The sequence below is a fragment of the Emiliania huxleyi genome (assembly GCF_000372725.1).
Source record: "Emiliania huxleyi CCMP1516 chromosome Unknown EMIHUscaffold_200, whole genome shotgun sequence".
Lineage (NCBI taxonomy): Eukaryota > Haptophyta > Isochrysidales > Noelaerhabdaceae > Emiliania > Emiliania huxleyi.
In genome coordinates, this window is record NW_005200599.1 from 187354 (window position 1) to 208872 (window position 21519).

The 21519-nt window shown below is 67.7% G+C and overlaps 10 protein-coding genes across 10 annotated transcripts in view; 5 read left to right on the forward strand and 5 right to left on the reverse strand.

The window, feature by feature from the left end:
* Positions 1–559, forward strand: part of EMIHUDRAFT_314748 (heat shock protein 60) — a gene marked incomplete at both ends in the record, with an annotated part of 3493 nt that extends 2934 nt beyond the window's left edge. Inside the window, 2 exons of the mRNA XM_005781523.1 lie at positions 175–305; positions 437–559. Of these exons, the coding sequence (XP_005781580.1) occupies positions 175–305; positions 437–559 (254 nt within the window). The remainder of the gene's footprint in view (positions 1–174; positions 306–436) is intronic.
* A 553-nt stretch (positions 560–1112) lies between these two features.
* EMIHUDRAFT_234095 (hypothetical protein) lies at positions 1113–2180 on the reverse strand (the record flags this gene model as incomplete). Its single annotated transcript, XM_005781524.1, has 3 exons — positions 1113–1239; positions 1357–1695; positions 1825–2180. 3 exons carry the CDS (start codon positions 2178–2180, stop codon positions 1113–1115), a joined length of 822 nt encoding a protein of 273 aa, XP_005781581.1.
* Positions 2181–3265: 1085 nt separating this feature from the next.
* On the forward strand, positions 3266–3591 carry EMIHUDRAFT_48908 (hypothetical protein; the record flags this gene model as incomplete). Its single annotated transcript, XM_005781525.1, has 2 exons — positions 3266–3345; positions 3471–3591. Coding segments are annotated over 2 exons (201 nt in total), but the record flags the coding sequence as incomplete, so codon positions are not given.
* Positions 3592–4774: 1183 nt separating this feature from the next.
* On the reverse strand, positions 4775–7343 carry EMIHUDRAFT_442803 (hypothetical protein; the record flags this gene model as incomplete). Its single annotated transcript, XM_005781526.1, has 5 exons — positions 6385–7343; positions 6215–6319; positions 5843–6049; positions 4939–5701; positions 4775–4876 (listed from the first exon to the last, which is right to left on the reverse strand). Coding segments are annotated over exons 1-5 (2121 nt in total), but the record flags the coding sequence as incomplete, so codon positions are not given.
* Positions 7344–7596: 253 nt separating this feature from the next.
* Positions 7597–8253, forward strand: EMIHUDRAFT_234099 (hypothetical protein; the record flags this gene model as incomplete). Its single annotated transcript, XM_005781527.1, has 1 exon — positions 7597–8253. The coding sequence occupies one exon, from the start codon at positions 7597–7599 to the stop codon at positions 8251–8253; it is 657 nt and encodes a 218-aa protein (XP_005781584.1).
* A 439-nt stretch (positions 8254–8692) lies between these two features.
* EMIHUDRAFT_234100 (hypothetical protein) lies at positions 8693–9524 on the forward strand (the record flags this gene model as incomplete). The annotated part of the gene is made up of 4 exons (XM_005781528.1): positions 8693–8965; positions 9046–9118; positions 9193–9301; positions 9506–9524. 4 exons carry the CDS (start codon positions 8693–8695, stop codon positions 9522–9524), a joined length of 474 nt encoding a protein of 157 aa, XP_005781585.1.
* Positions 9525–9773: 249 nt separating this feature from the next.
* Positions 9774–10631, reverse strand: EMIHUDRAFT_234101 (hypothetical protein; the record flags this gene model as incomplete). The annotated part of the gene is made up of 2 exons (XM_005781529.1): positions 9774–10249; positions 10319–10631. 2 exons carry the CDS (start codon positions 10629–10631, stop codon positions 9774–9776), a joined length of 789 nt encoding a protein of 262 aa, XP_005781586.1.
* An 898-nt stretch (positions 10632–11529) lies between these two features.
* On the reverse strand, positions 11530–13641 carry EMIHUDRAFT_456829 (hypothetical protein; the record flags this gene model as incomplete). Its single annotated transcript, XM_005781530.1, has 5 exons — positions 11530–11840; positions 11924–12344; positions 12446–12502; positions 12735–12784; positions 12842–13641. Coding segments are annotated over 5 exons (1460 nt in total), but the record flags the coding sequence as incomplete, so codon positions are not given.
* Positions 13642–15757: 2116 nt separating this feature from the next.
* EMIHUDRAFT_72870 (hypothetical protein) lies at positions 15758–17436 on the reverse strand (the record flags this gene model as incomplete). The annotated part of the gene is made up of 4 exons (XM_005781531.1): positions 15758–16648; positions 16727–16960; positions 17052–17234; positions 17308–17436. 4 exons carry the CDS (start codon positions 17434–17436, stop codon positions 15758–15760), a joined length of 1437 nt encoding a protein of 478 aa, XP_005781588.1.
* Positions 17437–20603: 3167 nt separating this feature from the next.
* EMIHUDRAFT_234105 (hypothetical protein) overlaps positions 20604–21519 on the forward strand; it is a gene marked incomplete at both ends in the record, with an annotated part of 3219 nt that continues 2303 nt past the window's right edge. Inside the window, one exon of the mRNA XM_005781532.1 lies at positions 20604–20615. Within this exon, the coding sequence (XP_005781589.1) occupies positions 20604–20615 (12 nt within the window). The remainder of the gene's footprint in view (positions 20616–21519) is intronic.

Consider the following 21519-nt stretch of genomic DNA (forward strand, 5'->3'; position numbering starts at 1 on the left):
GAGAACCCCGGGGGGGAGGGCTCGATCGTCCTCAAAAAGGTCAGGGGGGGGGAGGGGGCCCCGCTCTCTCTCTCTCTCTCTCTCTCTCTCTCTCTCTCTCTCTCTCGCTCTCTCTCTCTCTCTCTCTCTCCTCTCTCTCTCTCTCTCCCTCCCCCCCCCCCCCCCCTCTAACAGCTCTCTCTTCTGCGCAGGTCAAGGCGCAGGAGTGGGGCTTTGGCTGGAACGCGGCGACGGGCGAGTACGAGGACTTGCTCGAGTCGGGCGTGATCGACCCTGCCACAGTCACGCAGCAGGCCGCCCCAGAGGTAGCCGAGATCTGCCTCAGAGGTGCGAGAGATGGCGGAAAGGTGGCAGAGTTGTGGGCGGCGTGATCGACCCCCCGTGGCGCGGCGATGAGCCCAGTTCCCCTTCTCACCACCCAGTGGCCTTCTCCCAGGCGGTGCTCAACTCTTGCTCCATCGCTGCGTCCGTGCTCACGACGCAGTGCCTCATCACCGAGATCAAGGAGGAGGGGCCGCCGATGGCCCCCGGCATGGACGACGGCATGGGGATGATGTGAGGCGCGGGCGGCGCGGCGCGACCCCTCCCTACCCTGTCCACTCCGCCCCCCCTCCCCCCTCCCCCCTCCGCCCCTCCCTCCCGGGCGGCGGGCGGCGGGCGGCGGGCTCGCGGCACCGACGCCCCAGTGTGTGCGGCGTGGCGCGCGGCGGGCTGCTTGGCGGTGGCAGAGCGCGCGTACACACAACGCGTGCGATCTCTGTACGGCACACGTGTCACGCCGGCCGGCGCTCGCAAAGCTCTCTTCTCTTCTTAGTTCCGTGGGCTTGGGGGGTGATTCTGGCGGGAGGGGTCGACTAGCGACTGCGGCCGTCTAGTCACATAGCAGCGAGCGCGAGTAAATAAAAGGAAAAAGAATCAGGGACCGGAGGTGGGGGGAGGCGTTCGCGACCGATGGCGGCGGAGCGGGAGGGCGGATCCCACCGCATCCGGGCTGGGGGCCTGGGGCGCGAGAGAGAGCCCGAGAAGCGGGAAGGCCGAGACCGGTAGGGCCGGCCCCGCACTGGCCGCACCCGGCGCCGGCCTGCGCGAGCCCGTACGCCCCATCCCTTGCCCTACTCCTCCATCTCTGCCGCATAGAGGTCCCCCATCTCGCAGCTCGCGTCCGAGCCACCAAAGACGTACGCAGAGCCACCCAGCGCCGCCATGGCGTGGGCGAACCGTCGCGAAGGCGGGTCGATGCTGCGCAGGCGCGCAAAGCCACAGGTGGCAGCTCCCTCGCCCCCGCCCTCGGCCGCACCTCCCGCCTGTGCCTCGCCCCCGCCCCGCCTCTGCAGCTGCCAGGAGTCGCTGAGCCACGAAGCAGATGCGCCGTTGGTCGTGATACCCCCAAAGAAGAGGACCGTCTCGCTCGCAGCGGCCGTCGCCCTCGCAGCCGCCACCGGCAGTGGCGCAGCGGCGTGGCCAAAGCGCGCGCCGCCCGCTTGCGAGACGGAGGACCAGCACAGACGTGAGAGGCCGAGGATGAAGAGGTCGCCGAGCGGCTTCGATCCGTCGCCGCCACGCCCGCCGTGAATCACGAGCGCGTCGCCGCCACCACCACCAGGCAGCACAGTCGCGGCGTGCATCCCTCGAGGGCTTGGCGCGGCGCCCGTGCAGCGTGGGATCTCCCAGCGGCAGTCAAACTCTCCAGCGCCGCTGCGGTGCGGAGGGGCGGAGGGAGTGTGTGGGGGCAGGCGAACAGGGCTAGAGGACTGGGGCATTGGCGCGCGGATCAGGCAGGGCAGGGAATGGCTGTCGAGGGATGGGCCGCATGTTGCTGCCCACCTGCTCGTCAAGCTGAGGCGGAGCAGGTCGCCTCGCAAGCCGCTTTCGTCCGCGCCGCCAAAGAGCCAGCCGGCTCCATTGCCCCAGGAGAGGGAGTGCTCCGCCCGGCCGACAGGCGGCACCTTGCCTTCGCCCGATTCGCGGAGCAGCGTCCACCGGGCGCCGCCCGCCTCGCCGCAAGCCGCAGGGGAGAGTCGGAAGACTCCTTGTAGCAGCTCGTCCTGCGCGTCCTTGCCGCCGTAAACGAGAACCGACCCCGCATCGGCCTCACTGCCGTTGTCACCGTCGACAGGGTGGGCGGCGGCGGTCGCCGCATGGCCGTGCCGCGGCGCAAAGGCGTCTCCACTCGGCACCATCCTGAGGAGAAGGGCCGGGGTATAGGCCGCTTGGCCGGTGCGCGGCGAACGGAATCTCCTCTTCTGGGGACGCCGGCTCGCCCGAATCTCATTCTCACACTCGACGTAATCTCGGCGGAATCTCATCTGATACTCGCGCCTAGCCCATGCGCCAGCTGAGTGCTGCAGACCGGGTCTCCTCCGTCGAGCAGCCGCAGGAGGCGGTGGTCTTCTTCCATGGCTTCAACTGCCCCGTGAGCGACGGGCTCAAGCTCATCGGTCAGTTGTGGACGCTCGGAGACTTCCCGAGCCACCTAAAGCCCTGGGTCTTCGGTTGGCCGGGAGGGCGCGACGTCGGCTACTTCACCGCCGTCCGTCGCGCCAACGACCCTGCCGTCGCGGAGGACTTTGCTGCCTTCATAGCCTCGCTGGTGGCGGCTGGATGCCGCCGCCTGCATGTAATCGCGCACAGCATGGGGGCGCGCCTTTTCCTTTCCTCGCTGCCCGCGCTGGAGAAGGTGCTCAAGCCAGCGCCGAGCGCCGCGGAGGGTAGCGCCGAAGAAACCCGTCGCCGGCGTGTGGCGAAGCTCAAGTCGACCGCTGCGGCGGGGCCGAGCGGTGCGGCTGATGCAGGCAAGCTGAGGCTGGCAACAGCGGTGCTCATGAACCCGGATTCGCCCCTCGACAAGTTCATCGACAACGACTTTGCGCGTCTTCGGCATCTGTGCGAGCACATCACCCTCTACGCGGACCAAGCCGACGGTGCCCTCGCTTGGTCCGAGATTGTCAACCGGCAGCGCTCGCTCGGGAAGCAACCTTTCGCGCTCAACCACCGCGTTAACACCGACACCACTTGGTCGGGCATGGTCAGGCACTTGGGCGCGAGGCTCGAGTCGGAGATGCGGGAGGGGATGGCGACCATCTCGCGCACGATCACCGGCCCGTCCAGTGCGACATCTCCGGGGGCCAACTCGGGTCCGCGAAGGGAGACGCCGCAGATGGGGAGGCCAGCCGTCCGCCGAGCGACGGCTGCCGCGGCGGCGGGTGCGGCTGCGCGTTGGGGGCGGCGGGGCGCCGCTGCCGAGGACGAGGTGGAGCTGAATCCCCTCGACATGGACGTGATTGACGTGTCGTGGATGGACAACAACGTCCACTCTCTGAGGCACAACTTTTGGAACATCAACCGGTGCGCAGCGGATGGGCTTTTGCCACGCGCCGAGCAAGCCTTTTGCTACGCACCGAGCCACGCGCACGCACTTCTACAAAACGCTCGCCTCTCTCTCTCAAGCTGCTCCCGTCCCCACACTGTAGGTGGATGATTGATGACCTTCGCGATATCCTCTGCACAGAGCGGCGCGCGAGGCACCGTCCCGCGCGCATGACTCGCCGCTCGGGCAACGTGTGGTGCTTTCTGGCGGCGCCGAGCTACGTAGTAAACCCTTGACCAGAGAGAGAGGTGGAGTCAGGAGTCGTACAGTATCGAAGAATCGAACCCGAGTGGAGTCTGGAGAGTCAGAGCCGAGGCGGGCTGTGAATCCTTACGTCTAAAAATTACATTTGATAGCACTCGTTACCCATTTCACAGACACGCACAAGATACGAGAAACTTGAACGTTGACGCTCCTGCCCCCCCCCCCCGGGGGGGCACGAAAAAAATCGCGCTCTGCGCTTTGTGTGTCCCACAGAGAGCGCGCCCCGTCCTCTCACGTACCGCCCTCACTCGATGAAGGTGTCCTTCTCACTGCGCGGCCAAAAGGCGGGAAGCCCACGCCCGCGGTGCCACATATGGAAGACCTGCGAGGTTGGCGCGAAGGAGGACTGCATCTCGCACATCTTGATGAAGACGACGACCGAAATTACGTTCCACCGGCGGTGGGGAGGGAGGTCATGGTACCCACCGAGCAGCCCCGCCTGCTTGAAGGGTGCCCATTCCGCCTCCCTGTCGAGGCCCTCGGCGATGAGCACGTCGTCGAAGAATTCGAACATCAGGAGCACCACGAACCCGTAGATGGCGTGTGCCGACAGCCGCATCAGCAGCAGCCCCTTGATGCCGTACCCCTCGGGCTGCACTCGGCCGGCGATGTCGACGTCATGCGGCGTGAGGCCGAAGGCGAGAGCGGAGCGGGCGGCTTTCGAGGCTCGTACGAGGAAGGTGAGGACGGCGCCGGCCGACGCGAAGATCGTGAGAATGCAGGAGGCCTGCAGCACGTACCTGCTCAACATGGCGGGAGGCGTGACGAAGGCCGTGGGTAGCACGAGCGCAGCGGGGCGGCAGTACTCCCACGAGCGGTAGGCGAGTCCGAGGGCGAAGGAGAGGTAGAACTGGAAGAAGGCGACGAACATCAGGCCGCTCGCCGTGAGCACCAGCCACCACATCGGCACCGTCACCGGCCCGATTCGCAGCACATTCTCCCATCGCTCGAGGCAGCACTGGTCGAGCGAGAGCGCCGCCTCCTTGCCGCTCTGCGATGCGGGCAGCAGGATCGACCCGACGGGCGTTGTGAGCAGCGTCGATGCGCCCCGCTGGAGCGCCCAGCCCATCGCGCGGAGGGAAGGCAGAGGCACGCGCGGCGGCGGCTCTGCCGGCCGCACCCGGTCGCCCCTCGCCCTCTCTCCGCTCGCACCCTCCTGCATGTGCATCCTCAGCGTCTCTCCGCTGTCGTGCCCGATCGTGGCGGGCGTCCGGAAGGCGCAATCCATCCACGAGGCCGGCGCGCCTACTCCGGCGCAGGAGGTGTGAATGCCACAGAAGGGCTCCCTCTCCGGCAGGAAGTGGCGCCTCCAGCAGCCGCCCTCGACTCGCCCGGCAGAGGCAGAGAGCGCTCCTCGAGCCACTGCCGCAGCGACCTGCCTCGCGCGCAGGCGGCGTCCTCAAAGATGGCGGCGACGAAGGCGGAGAGCGCCACCGCGCGCATCTCGTCCACGTTCGTCGGCCGCCGCGCGAGCCTGTCCAGCGTCTGAGCCACCACGAGCACGTCCCGCCGGTCGTAGCAAGGCAGCCACGGCAGCCCGTGCCGCAGGCCGAGCGAGAGCTTGCCGGCAGCGGCGCGGATGCGGCGGCGGCGGCGCTCCTCGTTGCGCAGCTTTGCGGACGCGGCCGCCCCCTGCAGCCGCCGGCTGGCGCGGAACCCCTCCCAGATGGAGCGAGGGTCGTAGAACGAGCGCGAAGACTCGCCGTGCAGCTCGCTCGACGGCCGCGCAGACCTGCCGCCCTTGTCCGCCGCAAAGGAGCTGCCCGACGCGAACCGGCGGCCGCCCCTGTAGACGGGTGGCTGCGGCGGCGTCGCGCTGCCACCAGCAGCCTCCAGCTCTGCCGCCAGCCGAGCGTCGAGGGTCCTCTCGTCAGACGCAGCGGCGGCGGCTGCCGCCGCCACCGCCGCCACCGACGCCGGCGAGGGAAGGGGATGGCCGTGCGACGCTGGCTCCAGCGGTGCGGAGTGCGGCGGCGTGGGCGGCGTGTGTTGGCTGACTGCGGCGTGGAAGTGCTTGGCCTCGCTGTCTGCCGAGTCGCGGACGCCTCCGCAGAGTTGCTCGAGGCTCGCCTCGGGGCACGAGGGGGCGAGGTTGTGAGGTTGTGAGGTTGTGCGGCGTGAGGTGGCGAGGGACAGCGTGCGGGGGCCGTGATGTGCGGGGGCCGTGATGCGGCGAGGTGGTGGGGTGAGAGGCGGTCGGGCGAGGGTCGCCTCCTCGAGCCCCGCCTCCTCTGCGCCGTGCTCTTCCGCCACCAGAGACGGGCGGTGGGCGGTGCCCAAAGACGAGTCCCTGCACCGCAGCTCCGAGAGGGAGGTCTGCCCGCCGCCGAGGGAGGTGCCGGCTGTGAGCGTACTCCGCGCCGAAGTCCGGCCGTGGCGGCGTCCGTGTGCCGTCTCCTCGGCAGCAAGGAGCATGACCTGCCGCAGGGGGGAGGGTTACTGGTTGAGAGGGGTGGGCGTAGGGCTTGGGCAGAGGGCGTAGGGCTTGGGCAGAGGGCGGAGACAGGGGCGGGCTGGCGGCTAGGGCGCAGTCCAAGGCTGCGGCATGATTACCCCCCCCCCCCCGCCCGGGCCCTCCCTCACCCGCAGCACGCTCTGGCCCGACTCGCAGAGCCAGTACTCGTGGGACAGCTTTGGCGCCCACTGCGAGAGGGCGGCGGGGGCGCGGAGCACCCAGACCAGCGGCGCCTGAGGGCGGGTGCGAGTCATCACGAGGGTGGGCCGGGTCGGTTGGGCGTGCGGGGCGGCTGCACCACGACGAGCGGCGAGAGGAAGAAGAGGACGAGGAGGATCGAGTGGCAGGTCTGCAGCTTGCGGACCTCGCCCATCTCGCAGCCGGGCCAGAGGGGCGTCCAGGTGCCGAAGCGGTGGAGGAGGAGCTGCGACTGCGAGAGGCCCACCCCCGCGACCCGCACCGGCAGCCCTCGCTCCGCCACGGTCGCCGCCTCGAAGGTGCACCAGAGCCGGAACTGGTACGAGGACGCCTTGGAGGCGGTGCGCGCGCGCGGGAGCCAGATCACCTCGCTCGCGTGCTGCGTGACGGCAGCGAGGGTGGCGACAAAGGAGTCGTGGTCGTACTTGTTTTGCACCGCCGCGAAGCAGCACGCGTCGAGCCATATTCCCTCCAGCCCCGCCGCGTGCGCCACGTCGGCGATCGAGGCGAGCGCCGCGGCGTCCATCGTTGTCCCGCTGTCGTCGCCTTCGAGCCGCTCCTGCCGGTACGAGACCAGGGCAAAGTAGGCCCTCGCCGGGGGCGCCGACTCGATGAGCGGCGGCTCCCGCCTCCCTGGCGGCCGAGCTCCGCGGAAGAGCTCCGCCAGCACGGCCTCGGCTCCACGCAGCGCGATGGCCCTTTTCAGCCGCGAGACGACGATGATGCGCACGCGAGAGGATGCAATGGCTCGCCGCGCCAGCGAGAGGCGCAGCCGCTTTGGCGGCGGCGCGGCCGGCGCATCCGCCGCAACGCGCACGGTGTGGAGAGGATTCGCAGGCTCGCGCTGCGATCGGCGCACGAGCAGCACCAGGCAGAGAAGGACGGTCTGCAGCCAGCCGGTGCCGAAGACAGCGAGCCAGGTCGGCCATACCAGCGCGGGCACGATGCTAATTGACCACACGGCGAGCTGAGCGAGCCACCAGCGGGTGGGACTCGTTGCGAGCGGCGAGATCCCGGCGGCGGTCGTCACACGAAGCTGCTCCATTGTGCCGCTCAAAGCTCCTGGCAAACCAGGCTGGAGACTTGCAGGCTTCAGCTGGTTTAGCATTTTTCGTTTTTTTCTTTCTTCTTTCCACCGACGCATCTGGAGCCTGGAGCATGAAGCCACATCCATGGAGTGGCGCCGGACAGGGCGGCGAGAGAGATTCGTTTTGTTAGGCGGAAATGGAGGTTGCCCTGCGCCCCGGCCGTTCCTGGTGTGTTGGCAAGTCCACGCCTTTGTCCGTTCTTTATTTTCTTTCTTTTCGCGGCCATGCTCGAGCACAACATCGTCACGCACTGGCTAGTCAAGGTCTTCTCGGGCACCGCCAACTCGGCCTGGCACGGCACCGTCCTCGTCACCTTCATCTTTGCGCTCAGCGGCAGCAATGCCGCGGCTGGCGTCGCCGAGGCCGCTCAGAACACCGCCGCTCTCGCCGCCTCGCTGCCCCTCGGCACCCTCGCCGATCGCTGGAGCGCAGCCCGCACCGTCTGCGGCGGCGGTGCGTTCGTGCTCGTCGCCACGGCCACCACCTCTCTCGCGGCTGTCGGTGGCGCCGCGGCTGTGTCTGAGTCGGGACGCGGCCGCGCATACGCCCTCCTCGTCGTCGCGATGGCGCTGTGGGGTGTGGTCAACGCGACGATCGACGGCCCGGCACAGGCCCTGTACGCAAGCTCGATGCGCCGCGCCGACCGGACCCGACTGATGACTCGCGCCTTCCAGCTGTACACGATGGCGGCGGTGGCGGGCCGCGGCCTCTCGGCGGCGGTATTTTGGGCGCACGGGGACGCGTGGTCGCTCCCAGCGCTGCGCGACGCGATCCTGGTCGGGGTGGGGTGCGAGGTCCTGGCGGGAGGAGCACAGCTGCCGCTGCCGGAGGCCTGCAGGATGATGCTACTGGCACACAGGATACGAGATTGTGTCATGTAGGAGCAATGTGCTGCTACCGGAGGCCTGCCTGCCGGAGCAGCGGCCCCGCGGAGCCGCCCAGCGGACCACCAGAGCCGGCCAGCCGCGGAGGCAGCGCGGCGGTGCTGAAGCGAGGGGACATGGGGGCAGCGGGCGGGCCGCTTGCGCGTCGCGCGTGGCTTGCAGCCGCGGTGCTGGTCTGCTCGAACGTGCTGCAGGCGTGGGGGGCGGGGATGACGGTTCGCTTCTTCCCTCTCTATCTTGCGAGGGAGTGCCGCCTGTCGCCCGTGCGAGTGCAGGCCGTCTACCTTGCCCTCCCCGTCGCAATCTCCCTCTCCTCCTCCTTCGGGGAACGGCTCGCCGCGAGCGCCGGTCCAACCTCTCCTGCGGGACGTGTCGTGGACGTGTCGTGGACGTGTCGTGGACGTGTCGTGGACGTGCCATAGGCCGCGTCCCAACCATGGCCGCCCTCAAGGCGGCGGGCTGCCTCCTGCTGGTCGGCATGTACTTCGCGGCCGACTCCTCGTCGCCTCTCGCCGACTCGCGCCAGCCTCTCGCCGCCGCTCCCTCGCTCGCCGCCGAGCCTTCCTCAGCTGCAGCCGGCGCCTCGCCCGCGGGCAGTCCGAGCGACCCGCCTCCCCTCCGGCTCTCGCTCACGGTGGCTCTCTTCCTGCTGCGCGGCGGGCTGGCCAACAGCACCACCCCCCTCTCGTCCGCTCTGCTCATGGACTCGGTGGCGCCTGGGCAGAGCTCGCTCGGCGGGCGACACGTGGCCGCGACAGGTCCAGGACACGTCCGTGACGTGTCCCGTAGGCAGCGGGCTCGCTGGGCGGGCGTCGGCGGCAACTTGGTCGAGACTGTGCGCCCGGACAGCGCCCGGCCTTTGGTGCGTCCTTGACACACCGCCCACTCGCCCACCCGCGTAGGTCAAGGTTTCGTGGGCCGCCTCGGCCGCGGCAGGCGGCGTGCTGGCCGACCGGTACGGCTACCGCGCCGCCTTCCTGCTGACGGCTGCGTTGCAGGGGCTCGGCACGGCGCTCCTGCTGCTGCCCGTCTTCCCGCGAGCAGAGTACGCGGGTGCCGCGGCGCGGGATGTTGGGCCCTCGGGTTTGGTGGACCCGCTGCTGCCACGCGCTGGCAACGAGTCACAGCCGGAAACAACACGGTCAAACACTGTATCGGAAGTGAGAGGCAGAAGATCCCCAGTCGGCTCACGGTTGTGCGAGGGGACTGATTGAATTCTTTCGTTGACTTTGTTTATTGTCTCTCACAGGACTGAGTCTGAGTACTGAGAGAGGTGAGAGAGAGCCTCATAGAGCTGTCCGTAGAACTAGAAGAAGGTCCCCGAGAGATATTGGTTATTCCGCGCCATGCGCGCGAGATACGGCTTTAGGCTTTACACACCGCTCCGCTATACGAGTCTGTATATACCGTATTCGCTTTGCCCCGGCGATAAGGCGAATATCAGAAGTTGCAGTCGATATCAATCCCCACGGTCTGTACTGGCTCTACCTCGTGCGCCCAACTCGCCAAAATTACCCTCACCTCCACTGGTGCGCCGCGGGTGGCTCCCACTGCGAAGCACCCGTCGCCTCGTCATAGTAGTACGTCGCTCCGCTGGCCTCGTCGACTAGCGCCACCCACCCGCCCGGAGGCCCTCCGCCGCCCAGCCGCTCCTCCGCCTCAACGCGGCACCCGAAGATGGCGGCCTCGGGGTCATGCCAGTCGAGGGAGACCTGGTCTCCGTCGGCGAGAGGCGCGCTCACGCCTCGCTCCAGCGCGTACCACGGCCCTCCGCTCTCTCGCCAGTAGGTTGGCCCTCTACCGTGCGACGTGACGTACGCCGCCCCGTCCTCCGCCACGCCAACCACGCACTGCATCCGCGACACCGTCAGCCGCTGCCGCTCCATGTTCCACCGGCTCAGCACGTGCTCCTCGCCGCGCCGCAGCGCGTACGGAGGGGCGGAGTAGTCTCTGGCCGGGTCGCACGCCAGCGCATTCGAGAAGCCGCGCACGCCTGCAGGAGGTGCCAAGAAGAGGTCCCGAGAAGGACTGCTGTGTGCTTGGAGAGGCTATCCCTCGGCACCTCGTAGCGGGTGGAGCACCCAGACCTGCCCCTCGCCGCTGTAGGCCTGCCCGCCGCCGCCGGCCTGCAGCGATCCGGTGTAGTAGTCGTCTTGCCGCTGGTTGAAGCTACTGGAGGCGTCGTAGTAGTCTTGCGGCGAGTCGTACAGGTACTGCCGCTGTTCGCCGCCGCCGGACTGGCCGCCGTACTCGCCGAAGGCCTCCTCGTAGCCTTGCTGCATTCGCGTGTGCGCTCGTGCCGGTCGCCACATGCCGCCGCTGATCAGCAGCGGTGTCGTGAGCGAAGCTGCAGAGCAGAGGGCGTGAAACAGCATGCGTCCTCGCAGAATACTCGCACCTCTCGGCCGAGTCAACGAGATGCGCTGGGCTGCTGGTGAGCTGTTTTCACAGCAGGCTGGAAGTACAGTGTATTTCGGGCATTAAGAAAACAGGATCCGGCGCCACGCCGCCGTTTCTAAGCCTTTCCACCCTCCTCCCCCAGCCCGCGCCGTGGTTTCTTAGCCCCGGCCGGCACTCAGGTCAGCCGGGCCGAGCGTGTTTCCGTGAGAAAATAAAATATTAAGTAAGCTGCGGGATCACCACCTTGTAGCCGGCGGGGGCGCCCTCCAGCTTGATGAGCAGGTCGTCGTCCGTGCCGTCGGCTGTGAGCAGGGCGCCGGCGTGCTCGAAGTACTTGCGCTTGCCTCGCTCGCCCTGGAGCGCCTTCATGGAGGCCTTGTAGAACCAGTGGGCGAGGAGGATGCGGCGGTCCAAGGCCGTCAGCGTGTTCGACTCCCACTTCTTGAGGTTGTCCTCGTCGTCGAGCCACTCATCGAGCAGCTGCCCAAGGTAGACTTTGATATGCCGCGTCCCCGCGATCAATCGGCTGCACCTGGTCGGTCTCGTTGGGCGGCACCTTGTGGTCGTCGACGCCAACCGACTGTATCAACGGAGGACTTTGGTGAGTGTGTGTCGAGGGCGAGGTGTGCGGAGGCGGGGGCAGCCGAGGCGGAAGGGGAGGCGACGGAGGGGGCGGAGGCGTAGTATTGGGCTGCGGCTGCAGCCCGGCACTTGCCGTGGCGCGGGCCTGCAGGCCTGCGCGCCTGCGGCGTTTGCCAGCCGGCGCGCCTGCGGCGCGCCGTGGTTTCTTAGATTTTCGCGGAAATCGCTTCCAATTGCTCCCACATCCCACAAGACCAAGATCCAAGTCGGCTCCAAGTGCGGAGCGGTTATAGAGTCGTGCGCAAAAGCGCGAAGTCGAAGAGAAGACCGGTAGCAGCGAGTGCCTCACCCTCCAATCATGCCTCCATACCTCCAGTCCACCACAGCAGCAGCAGACCCACCACGCTGCACGCACACTCCCAGGGGGACTCGAACCCGAATCCTCACGAACACGGGCCGGGCAAGCTACGTCACTGCAAGTCCTCCCCGCCGCCGAGGTCATACCTCAGCCCCAGACCGCGCGTCTCCCTCTTGAGGGCCGCCTCCACCCGCCCCCGCAGGCCCGGGTGCGGAGCGAAGTCCTCCCTCCACCCGCCCAGCGCCTACCAGGTATGGAGAGAGACCACCTCAACACTCTCCCTGTGAGCTCATCGGAGGCCTCCCCTCCGCCCGCCCGCCCGCCCGCCTGCAGCTCCGCCTCGCGCAACGCGCCGAATGTCGCGTCCGACACGACGCCGTCGATCAGACGGCCGTCAGAGGCGTCGAGGCCGAGGAAGGCGGCAAGCCTCGCCGCCTCTCTGCCCGGCTCCCGCAGCAGCGCCTCGAGGTGCAGCCACAGCACCATCGGCCTCTCCGCGCCGTCGCCGACGCCGACGGCATCGCTGCCATTCTCCCGCCACCAGCTGCTGCCCGGGGCCTGCAGTAGCAGCGCCTCCATCCGAGTTGCGTGCCGCCCGCCCGCGGGCGGGTAGCGGAGCGCTGCGCCTCGCCAGCCGCGGTAAAAGTCGCAGAAGGAGCCCGTAGCGCCGAACGAGCCGCCGGCACGCCCGTCCAGCCAGGCGAGGGCGTGCGCATCGAAGGGCCACCCCCTCGCGCGAGGGTCCCACCTGGCAGAGTGAGTGGAAGACTCCCCTCCCTGGTGAGCGGTGGTGCGTGGCCATGTCCTCTCGGTGCTGGCAGAGGGGGCTGGCAGAGGGGGCTGTCCCACCCGCGCCGGTAGCAGGCGCTGCATGCGTCGAGCGGGTTGCGAGTCACGACGACGTACCTTGAGAACCAAACAACTAGCAATCAGTGAGCCATTCTTGGTTGGAACGGGGCTGCGCGTCACGACGACGCACCTGGCACCGGATCGCAGGACACTTCAGATGTGATTCGTCTCATCCTTCCACCGCTGCTCGCCCCGCCGCCTTGCCGCCGCCGGGGCCCCGTCGCGCCGGCGCGAGAGCAGGCAGCGGAGCGGGGCGCGGGAGGAGAGGAGGCGCGGCGGGGCAAGCGACTCGAACTCGGACAGAGTGACCCGGCCCTCGCCGTGCTGGGAGAGGCTTTCCTCGGGCCACAGCGCCGCAGCCGGGCCCCGCCCCGCCCCGCCCCCCAGCAGCAGCACCGCCAGCCGCTCGACGAGGGCAGCGCCGCAGTACGGGTACGATGCGAGGACGACGTCGGTGGGGCGATACTGGACAACCTGCGCCAGCCAGCGGCAGCGCGCCTCCGCGTGGTGTGGCCTCGCGCCGGCCGCCGGCGACGGCAGCGCCAGCGGCAGGTCGGGCTGCAGCGGGCCGGGCAGCGGAAGCACGGCGCCGTCGGCACGCACCATGCTGAAGTGCCTAGCGCCTTCGCCGCCGCCCTCCCCGGCCGCCGCCACGCTCTGCAGCAGCCACGGCGCCCTCCGCCGCAGCCGCCACCGCAGCAGCAGCAGGCCCCCGCCTCCGCAGGCAGCCGCAGCCAGCAGCGGCGCTCCCTCGGCGACCGAGGCGAGCCAGCGAAGCGCGGAAAGGGCGGCAGCGGCTCTCTCCGCTAGCTTTTCCAGCGCCTCGGACTCCGCAAGCCTCGCCACGCCCTCCCTCAGAGGGAGCAGCGCCTCGCCCAGACGTGCAGTCGCGCGTGACCACGCCACCGCAACCTCTTCCGCCGCCATGTCTGCAGCCCGCTCCAGGCGTGGACCGACGGCGCTGCGGGTGGCGTGCCAGCCGCGGCCAACGGCGCTGCACGTGGCGCCGTACCCGACGGCGGCAGCCACGGAGAGGTGCTCAGCCGCGATAACAGCCGCCGGCACAGCATATTCGCCCGTCACGACGGCCGCCTTTTTTGCTGCCGCAGCAGTCGTCGTCGCCGCGGCGGCGGCCGCCGCCGCGCCAGCAGAGACGGCTCTCGAGGTTGAGCGCGCCCAGTCGGGGTCGCTCATCGGAGCTCTGCCAAGAGCGCGTGTTGTGCACAAGAACAAGAACCAGCTTCGTTGTGAAGAAGTGGGCGCCCCAGCCAAGAGCCTGGTAGGTGAGGCCCACAGAGTGGGAGACTCCTATCACCGCCACTGCCACCCACGTGTCAGTCTGCCTGTGGTAGAAGAGACTGCCGGTGAGAAGTCGGAGGAAGGTCGCTAGTCGAGAGAGATCGCCAGTGGATAGGGAGTCCACCGTGCTGCGAGCCTGTCGCTGTCCCTTGTCAGGAGCAGGAGAACTAGGAGAGCGCAACCAGTAGGAGGCCCGCGCTTGCCCCCGTGCCGCCGGGTGCAACCTGTCCTATACGAGAGAGGAATCCCTGGGACCCTGTCGTGAGGGTGAACCCTGCCCAGCCCCCCTCCGTGTCGCGATGCGCTCCCCGCTCCCGTTCCCCTGTGTCCCTGATCGTCCTTACAAGATCCTGCTCGTGCAGGTGGGGACCCTGTCCTTCTCCCACCCCTCGTTTGGCGTGTACGTTGTATTTATTTATTTATTTAGTGCGGATCGTGTTAATGGTTCGATCCTCCCCAGAGTCGAACTGGCAGCCACTCGCACCGAGGAGGCGAGGTGTGGCTACGTGACCCGAAAAGGCCAGAGTCGGGAGCAACCCTCGAGCTGGGTCGCTCATATACTCAACACGCCCCCACGACGCAGCACGAGGTTGCTGCTGTATCTCCGATACCGCCGTGTTTCGAGGTAGGGCAGGCGTTCCGGGACGCGAGTTCCCCCGGGTTACCTTGGGCACTATTTTCGATCTTTTTCGTAGCTCACACACGAAGGGACTCAAATCTTCGCAGACCGCCGTCGACCTGGGAGATCTCACCGGAGGTACCATGTTAATGGTTCGATCCTCCCCAGAGTCGAACTGGCAGCCACTCGCACCGAGGAGGCGAGGTGTGGCTACGTGACCCGAAAAGGCCAGAGTCGGGAGCAACCCTCGAGCTGGGTCGCTCATATACTCAACAGATCGGCAAGGCGCAACGATCTTTTTGCCTTATTATATCATCCTTGGGTTGTGATCTAAGAACTTGAAAGCAACCACGCACCAGGGGGCGCACAGCAGCACGGATAGCCGTTGCTGTCTAGAGCCGACGCGGCGACGGCCGTGGCGCGTGGGGCTGCGCATGGGTGCCGCCGCGCCGTCAGGCGCCGCCGCGTGTGGCGCGGCGGCCGCGCTTCGCCTCCGGCTTCTCCTCCTTCTCGGCGCTGGGGCGGCCGCGCTTCGGCTTCTCCTTCGAGACGGGCGCCTGCGATCTCGAGCGATCTCGAGGCGTGAGATGTCATCTCGGCGTCAATCTCGGCGTCAATCTCGGGGTCAATCTGTGGCCGAGGGAGCCCGCTTGGCTGAGCCTCATCGGCATCGAGAGCTACTGTTGATGTCTTACGGTTGCTCCCCCCAAAAACTCCCAAGCGCCAAGGATTGCCGAGATCCGCGTCCTTTTTTCTTTTTTACATCAACGGTCTACCGCTGCCGCTTGAGGTGGAGCAAGCTGCTCTAGCCTCGCATGTCACTTCCTGTTGTCTGTTGTTTGTTGTGCCCTTCTTTGTTCTCTTGGCACCTTGCTACCCCCCGATCCAGCACCGAGGATCGTGTTTGAGACTCGGCGACTCGCATCTCGCAACGCGAGAGGAGTCGTCGAGGGGTGAAGCGCGCGTCGCGTCGCGCGGCTGCGACACTCGAGAGCCGGTGTAGCGCGCGGCAGGATGTGCTGGACTGTGGCCGTGGCGCGTGAGGCGCGGCCGACTTTGATGCCGCCTGCCTCGAGGGTCCGGTCTCCGGAGACCGGACTCCGAGTCCGACACGCGGGCGTCGCGGCGCGGCCGGGGGGGGGGGGCAAATTCCCGACACGCGGCTTTATGAGTAGCCCCAAACAATACGCGGCGGGGCCGGGGGGCGCGGGCTGTGTGTGTGTTGGTGTGGTTTCCAGCGTGTCCGAACCCCCCCACGACGGCGCGGCGCGCGCCGGCCGCGCGGCGCGCGCGCCGAACAAGCTCCCCACCTTATCAGGGAAACGTAGGAGCTCACGCAAAACGGACTCGCCGCTCACACGTGTGTGTACTCATACTCTCGAGTGACTCGTACATCAGCACTCTATACGCACGCCGTCGGTCTCCCACCTGCCGGCGCCGCTGCGGCTCAGGTCGAAGACGAAACGGACCTCATCCGCGATGTTCGCAGCGGCGGCGGTGTCAGCCGCCGCCGTCGCCTGCACGCGCACGGCCGCGGCGGCCGCGCTGCCCTCGCCGTCTTCGCACTGCACGACACAAACCGTCGAAGAGTGCAGCAGAACGCTGAAGCTCGGCGAGCCCTTGACGATGGCCTCAAAGTTGGCGGCGCCGCTCAGCCGCGCGCGATTGGCGGCCGAGTTGAGGGCGAAGGCGCTGGCGAAGTCGCCGTCGCTCAGCGCCTCGAGCTGGGCGTCGACGTGTGCCGACGGCGTCGCGGTGTCCGTGCCGCGCAGCTTGGCCGCGCCGCCGCCGTTCTCCACCGCAGCCGCCGCAACGCCGGAGGCCAGCGCCACGGGCTTGGTGGGCGACGCGGCGCCGTCGCGGTCGCAGAAGGCGTCGAGCTCCGAGAGGCTCACCCAATGCCTGCCGTGGTGGCCAAAGAGGCCTCGCAGCTCGGGGTGCGCCGCCTCCGCCACAATCTCCGCCGCCTCGACGCCGCACGACGAGCGGTTGAAGTACAGGTTGCCGTCGGCCACCGCCACGGCTCCGCTCCTCACCGCCGGCAGCGCGCGCCACTCGTCCGACTGCAGCAGTTGGAGCGAGGAGAGCTCGGCGCGCGTGCGCTCGAGGCTGAAGCCGCACGGTGCGAGGAGGATCAGGTCGGCGTCCGCCAGCATCGACGCGCGCTCGATGACCCTCGAGTGGCCTCCCTTGGTGCCGTGCACCATCGAGCAGCCGGCCGCCTGCACGCACTCGGCGATCCAGTAGCCGCTGCCCATCAGCGGCGCGAGCCACTCGAGGTGCGCCTAGCAGACATGTCCACGGCACGTCCGCGGCACATGTCCAAGACATGTCCGCAGGCGCGAGCCACGGAGGTGCGCCACGCGAGGCGCGGGCGCGCCGGCGGGCACGAGCGGCGCGATGGCACCGAGCCGCGCGCGCATGTGCGCCACCAGCCGCCGGCCGCGCTCAGGAGCACCGAGCGCGGCTGCGATGGTCACAACGTCGCCGAGCACGTCGTCGAGCGTGACCGGCATGATGGTGACGAGTGCCGTGGAGGGCAGAGCCACACAGGCCGCGTCAACGTCCTCCGGAGTGACGGCGCAGATGCGGCATTGCTCCTGCGAGAAGAGAAGGGAAGTGAAGAGAAGAGACGAGGCGAGAAGGGAAGAGAAGTGAAGAGAAGAGCTGCTCCTGCGTGATGATGACGTCCGGCCGGAGGCTGCGCACAAGCTCGGAGCGAATCTGGTAGATTGGGCCGCCAGCCGCCGCCTGCGCGCGGACCGCCTCGTCCAGCTGCAGCGACGGCGCGTTTGGGTCGACGCGCGGCGCGGTCACCACCGGCAGCGCCGTCGCGAGCGGAGGGTCGTCGCAGCCGTGCGAGCGGCCGACCTGTACATGGCAGAAGGCGTGAAGAGACGCTGTGAACAGCTTGCCCACGGGTGCAGCCGCGGGAGCGGCGGACCAGCAGGTGCGCGCAGCCGAGGCGGCAGACGATCTCGGTGGAGGCGGAGAGGAGAGAGAGGACGCGCTTGGAGGGAGCGGGCGCCGGCGGGCGGGCGCCGCGCTGCGGAGGGCCGAGGTCGAGCCGCATCTGAAGCTCGGCGCGCCGGTAGCCGCTCTTCTCGTAGAAGGCCGCGTTCTTGTCCGCGCAGTCGAGGATCACCTTGTAGCAGCCTGCTTCGCGCGCGAGCTCAGCGAGCCGTCCCAGCAGCGCGCGGCCGACCCCGCGCCCGCGCGCCTTTTCGTGCGTGACGACGTCCTCGACGTGGCCCACGCGTCCGCAGCCGCGGACAAGCTTGTGCTCCACGATGAGTGATGCGGTCCCGAGCAGCGCGCCGCTGTGTGCATCCTCGGCCACGACGATGGATTGCTCTCGCGCGGCCGCGCCCGCCAGCATCCGCTCCCAGTCGCCTCTCGTCGGCGGCCCGCACGGCCCGTCGAGCACGGTCAGCTGCGAGAGCAGCTCGCACATCGCGGCAAAGTCGCGCGGCTCCGCCGTGCGGAGGAGGAAGTCTTGCGTGGACGGCATGGAGGTGGCAGAGGGTGCGAGCAGCGGACCGGACCGGGCTGCGGCAGTGGCGTCGAAGGCGGCGTGCAGCGAGAATCGGCGAGACAACTGCGAAGAGAGAGAGCCCCCCTGGAAGAGGGGACCGGGATTCCAGAAATGGTTGTGTCCCCTCTCGCGTTGCTCGCTCGCCCGTGCGGAGGGCATGGCCGCGGAGGAGGCGAGTACGCGCTGCCAGGCCTTCCACAGACAGCCTCTTGGTTGGGCAGACTGAGGGTCGGCTTTGCGTGGCGTGGCCCGTGCGCTGCGCTGCACAAAGCTGCGTAAACTGCGGGAGCATCCTGTGCTTCCTTTGAGAAGTGCGCACCTCCTGCAGCTGGTGGAAGGCCGTGCCGCCGCTCGTCTGCTCCGTGGACAGGGCGGGGAGGCGGCACCGCAGCGCCGCAGCGTCCGCTGCACGCCGGTGCAGCCCTCTGCTGCCTGGTGGGCAGCATGCTGGTGCTGTGCGCGGTGTTTGCGAGGCGGCTTTGGCGCTGTACTGCCTGCCGAGGCGAGTGGCGCGCGGCACGCGCGGCGCCGCGCGTGGCCCGGACGGCGCCAGAGAGCGCGGTCGATGAGCCAGCCGGCGCGGCGCGAGCGCCGTGCAAGCTGGCACATCGTTCGCATGCTGCCGTCAATTCTCTGGTCGACGGCGGTCAATCTCACGATTGTCGATCAAAACCGGCGGGCTTTGTGACGCCGTTTACGCAATCGTTTTTTGGCTTCGCTTTCTCTTTTGCTTGTTTTTATTTTGTTTTTTCTTTTGCGAAGCGACGGAGGGGGGGGCGGGCGGGCGCTAACTATGGGCAACTACATGTCGAAGGTTCGAGGACGACTACTCGCCGCCTGGGTCGTTTGGGGCGCGCGGCTCCGTCGAGGACCGGGCGCGCCCCTTACCCGGCGCGGCGTAGGTCCCACTCTGACGTATAGAGGGGAGGCACGGACAACGGCCCAATTCATCAATTCCACTCATCTTCTGGTGCCTAGCCCCGTGCAACAGCGGTCCGGCAGGCTGCCCCCAAGGCCCCCCGGGCCGCTGCGGGTTTGGGAGTTATGCTTAGGCACAGCTTCGGCGATGGCAGCCCCTCTCTGGGGTGTTGCATAGGCGGGGAGTCTCCCCCGCTGGTCTCCTCCTTCCCATTTTTTCTTTTCTTTTGAGAGCAGGACGCCGGGTTTGTCTTGTATGTGCGTGTCGGGCCGGGGTGTGAGCGAGGGGCAGAAGGGGCGGGGGCGTGCGGGGCAGAGGCCCAACGTCGGGCGGCTTGTCGGGGTCCGGAGAATTCGAGGCGGGAACGAGGAGGGGGGAATGGGCGGTCGGCGATGGGGTATGATGCAACCGGGCGTACGGGGTAGTCGTCACTTTCCTGCCTCGAAAGGGCGGGGCTGTCCCGGAAAGTGAGAGACGCCGGGCAGCGTGGCGCATTACTGAACCCTCCCATACGTGTTGGGCTCCTCCTTCGCTGTCCCATCTCCTCATCTCTTTCCCACCTAGGCGGGGCGGGGGTCGGGGGGGCGGCGGGCGCGGGTGCGAGGTGCGGTGCGGTGCGTGCAATCGTGTGTTTGGCGTCATGTCGTGTGTGCCTTCGCTTGTTCCTAGTAACAACGAATCCACATGAGCCGATGGGTGAAAGGGAAGACCCGCCCGAGGTCTGAAGCTCACCCATTGAGGAAGTGAGGAACTGCTCGGCCCACCCTGATCCTGCTGAACAAGCTCCTCTTGTAGCTCGATCGGTCACACCGCCATCGCCGTCGGGGAGAGGGGGGACGACACTGCCTCGGCAGCGTGCACCTCGATCCTGTACCGTGTTTGTTATGACCCCCCCCAATGAGCACTCCAGCGAGGGAGGGCGAGACGATCGAGGGGTCCCGTACCACGCGGAATCGACCCTATCCAGTGCTCAAGTGCTCCCAGCCAACTGAGCCCAGGATTAGCCAAGCTGGCCCTAGAGCCAAAACACGTGATTCACCTCTAGAGCTCGCTCTCGCCTCCTCGGAGCCTCAGCCAAAATCTGTCGCTCCAGCGCCGTCGTCCGGGCCCACGACCGGCTCGCCATCTCGATTTCCACTCGCCCGATGCGCTCGGTCTCTGCTGCCGGCTGCCGCAAGAGCGGCTGGCTATCGACAGCGTCTTGCCGGTTGTCGGATGGGAGAGTACAGGACGTCTGGAGTGTAACTGTGTACGTGAGATCGGTCTTGGTAACAAGCACGGTCGGTCTATCAGAAGCGATGCACTCGTTTCCGTTGCCCTTCGAGCTTGACACAGAGCTCCGCGCCCCGCAAAACAGGAAGAGCCATCCGGCAAGAAGATCTCGATAGGGAGCGAGAACCGTTAGAGGTGCTCCGAGAGGTATCAAGACTCCGTCATGACGCGGTAAGATCACTCCAAAAATGACCGCGCAGATGTCGGATCTCGTTGAGATATCTTGCAAAATCTGCTCTTCCCGAGCCGGCAGCACGCAGAGAGTCGCAGAAAGGCTACGAGTGCTCGACGAGTTTTGAGACCTGCGCGGTCAAACCTGGGGGGAACTGACCGCACCAGGACGGACGTCCGAAACCTGCGTGAGCACCTTCGACGATTCTCGCTCCCTATCGAGCTCTTCTTGCCGTACGGCTCTTCCTGTGTGTGCCGGCACAGAGTTCCGTGCAAGCCGTCCAGCGTGACGTGACGAGTATATCGCTTCGACGGATCGACCGTGCTTGTTATCAAGACTGATATGACGTACACAGTGACACATCAGACGACACATATTCTCTCACCCGGCGGGCCGCAAAACGCTCTCGACAAGAGCCACACAAAGCCACCCGCACGGCAAGCCGCTCGTCGGACACGCGTGCTCGATCGATGTCGGAGAGCCAAGGACAAGCCCGGAGGGCAGCCACGCAGAGTGGCGCCACTTCTCGAGCGTCGGCTTGCGCCGGAGCGCCGCAGCCAACCGTGTAGCGTGCGAGTCGGACAGACCCCGCTAATCCGCCTCCAGGGTTGACTGGACAACGAAGTCTAGCTGAAAGAAAAAGCGCCGTCGGCGTTTCGCGAGTCGCTGTTCGAGAGCTCTACACCTTCCCTGAAGATTCTGGTGCGCCGGGGCCGCCGTGCGCCTTGCCCTCCACAGCGCGAATCCACCCCGCCCCCCCCGCGTGGCGCACGCCGTGCAAAAGCGTCGACCGCCGACGCAGTGCCCGCCCGCGCGGCGCATGCACCAAAAGCGCATCCTCCTTGCTGCAGGTGCATCGGGCTATGTTTTGGCCTACGACGGACGCGTGTCGCTTGTGGCTCCCTGCCCTCCTGCTGCTCTCCTGCCTCGGCTGCGCGTACGCGAAGTCGTCTCTCCCCGAGGTCGACTCGACTGGCTCGCGGCGCTTGCCCTGGGGCGCGTCAGCCGTCGGCGCGCTTCTGCTCTCTCAGTTGCTGCTGCGGCAGAAAAGGGACTAGAAGGGGGGCAAGGCCGGCTCCCAAGCCCACCTCGCGGAGCCCTCTTCGCTCGCCGGGGTGCCGCCCGCCACAACCCTGCCAAGGGCCCGAAGGGGAATGCGGCGAATTCCGGGTCGCCAGGCTCGGCTGCCGGAAGGGGGCCCCTAGCCGTGCCTTTGGCCCGCGGGCCCTGTTCTCTTGAAAGCCCCCTTCCGGGGGGG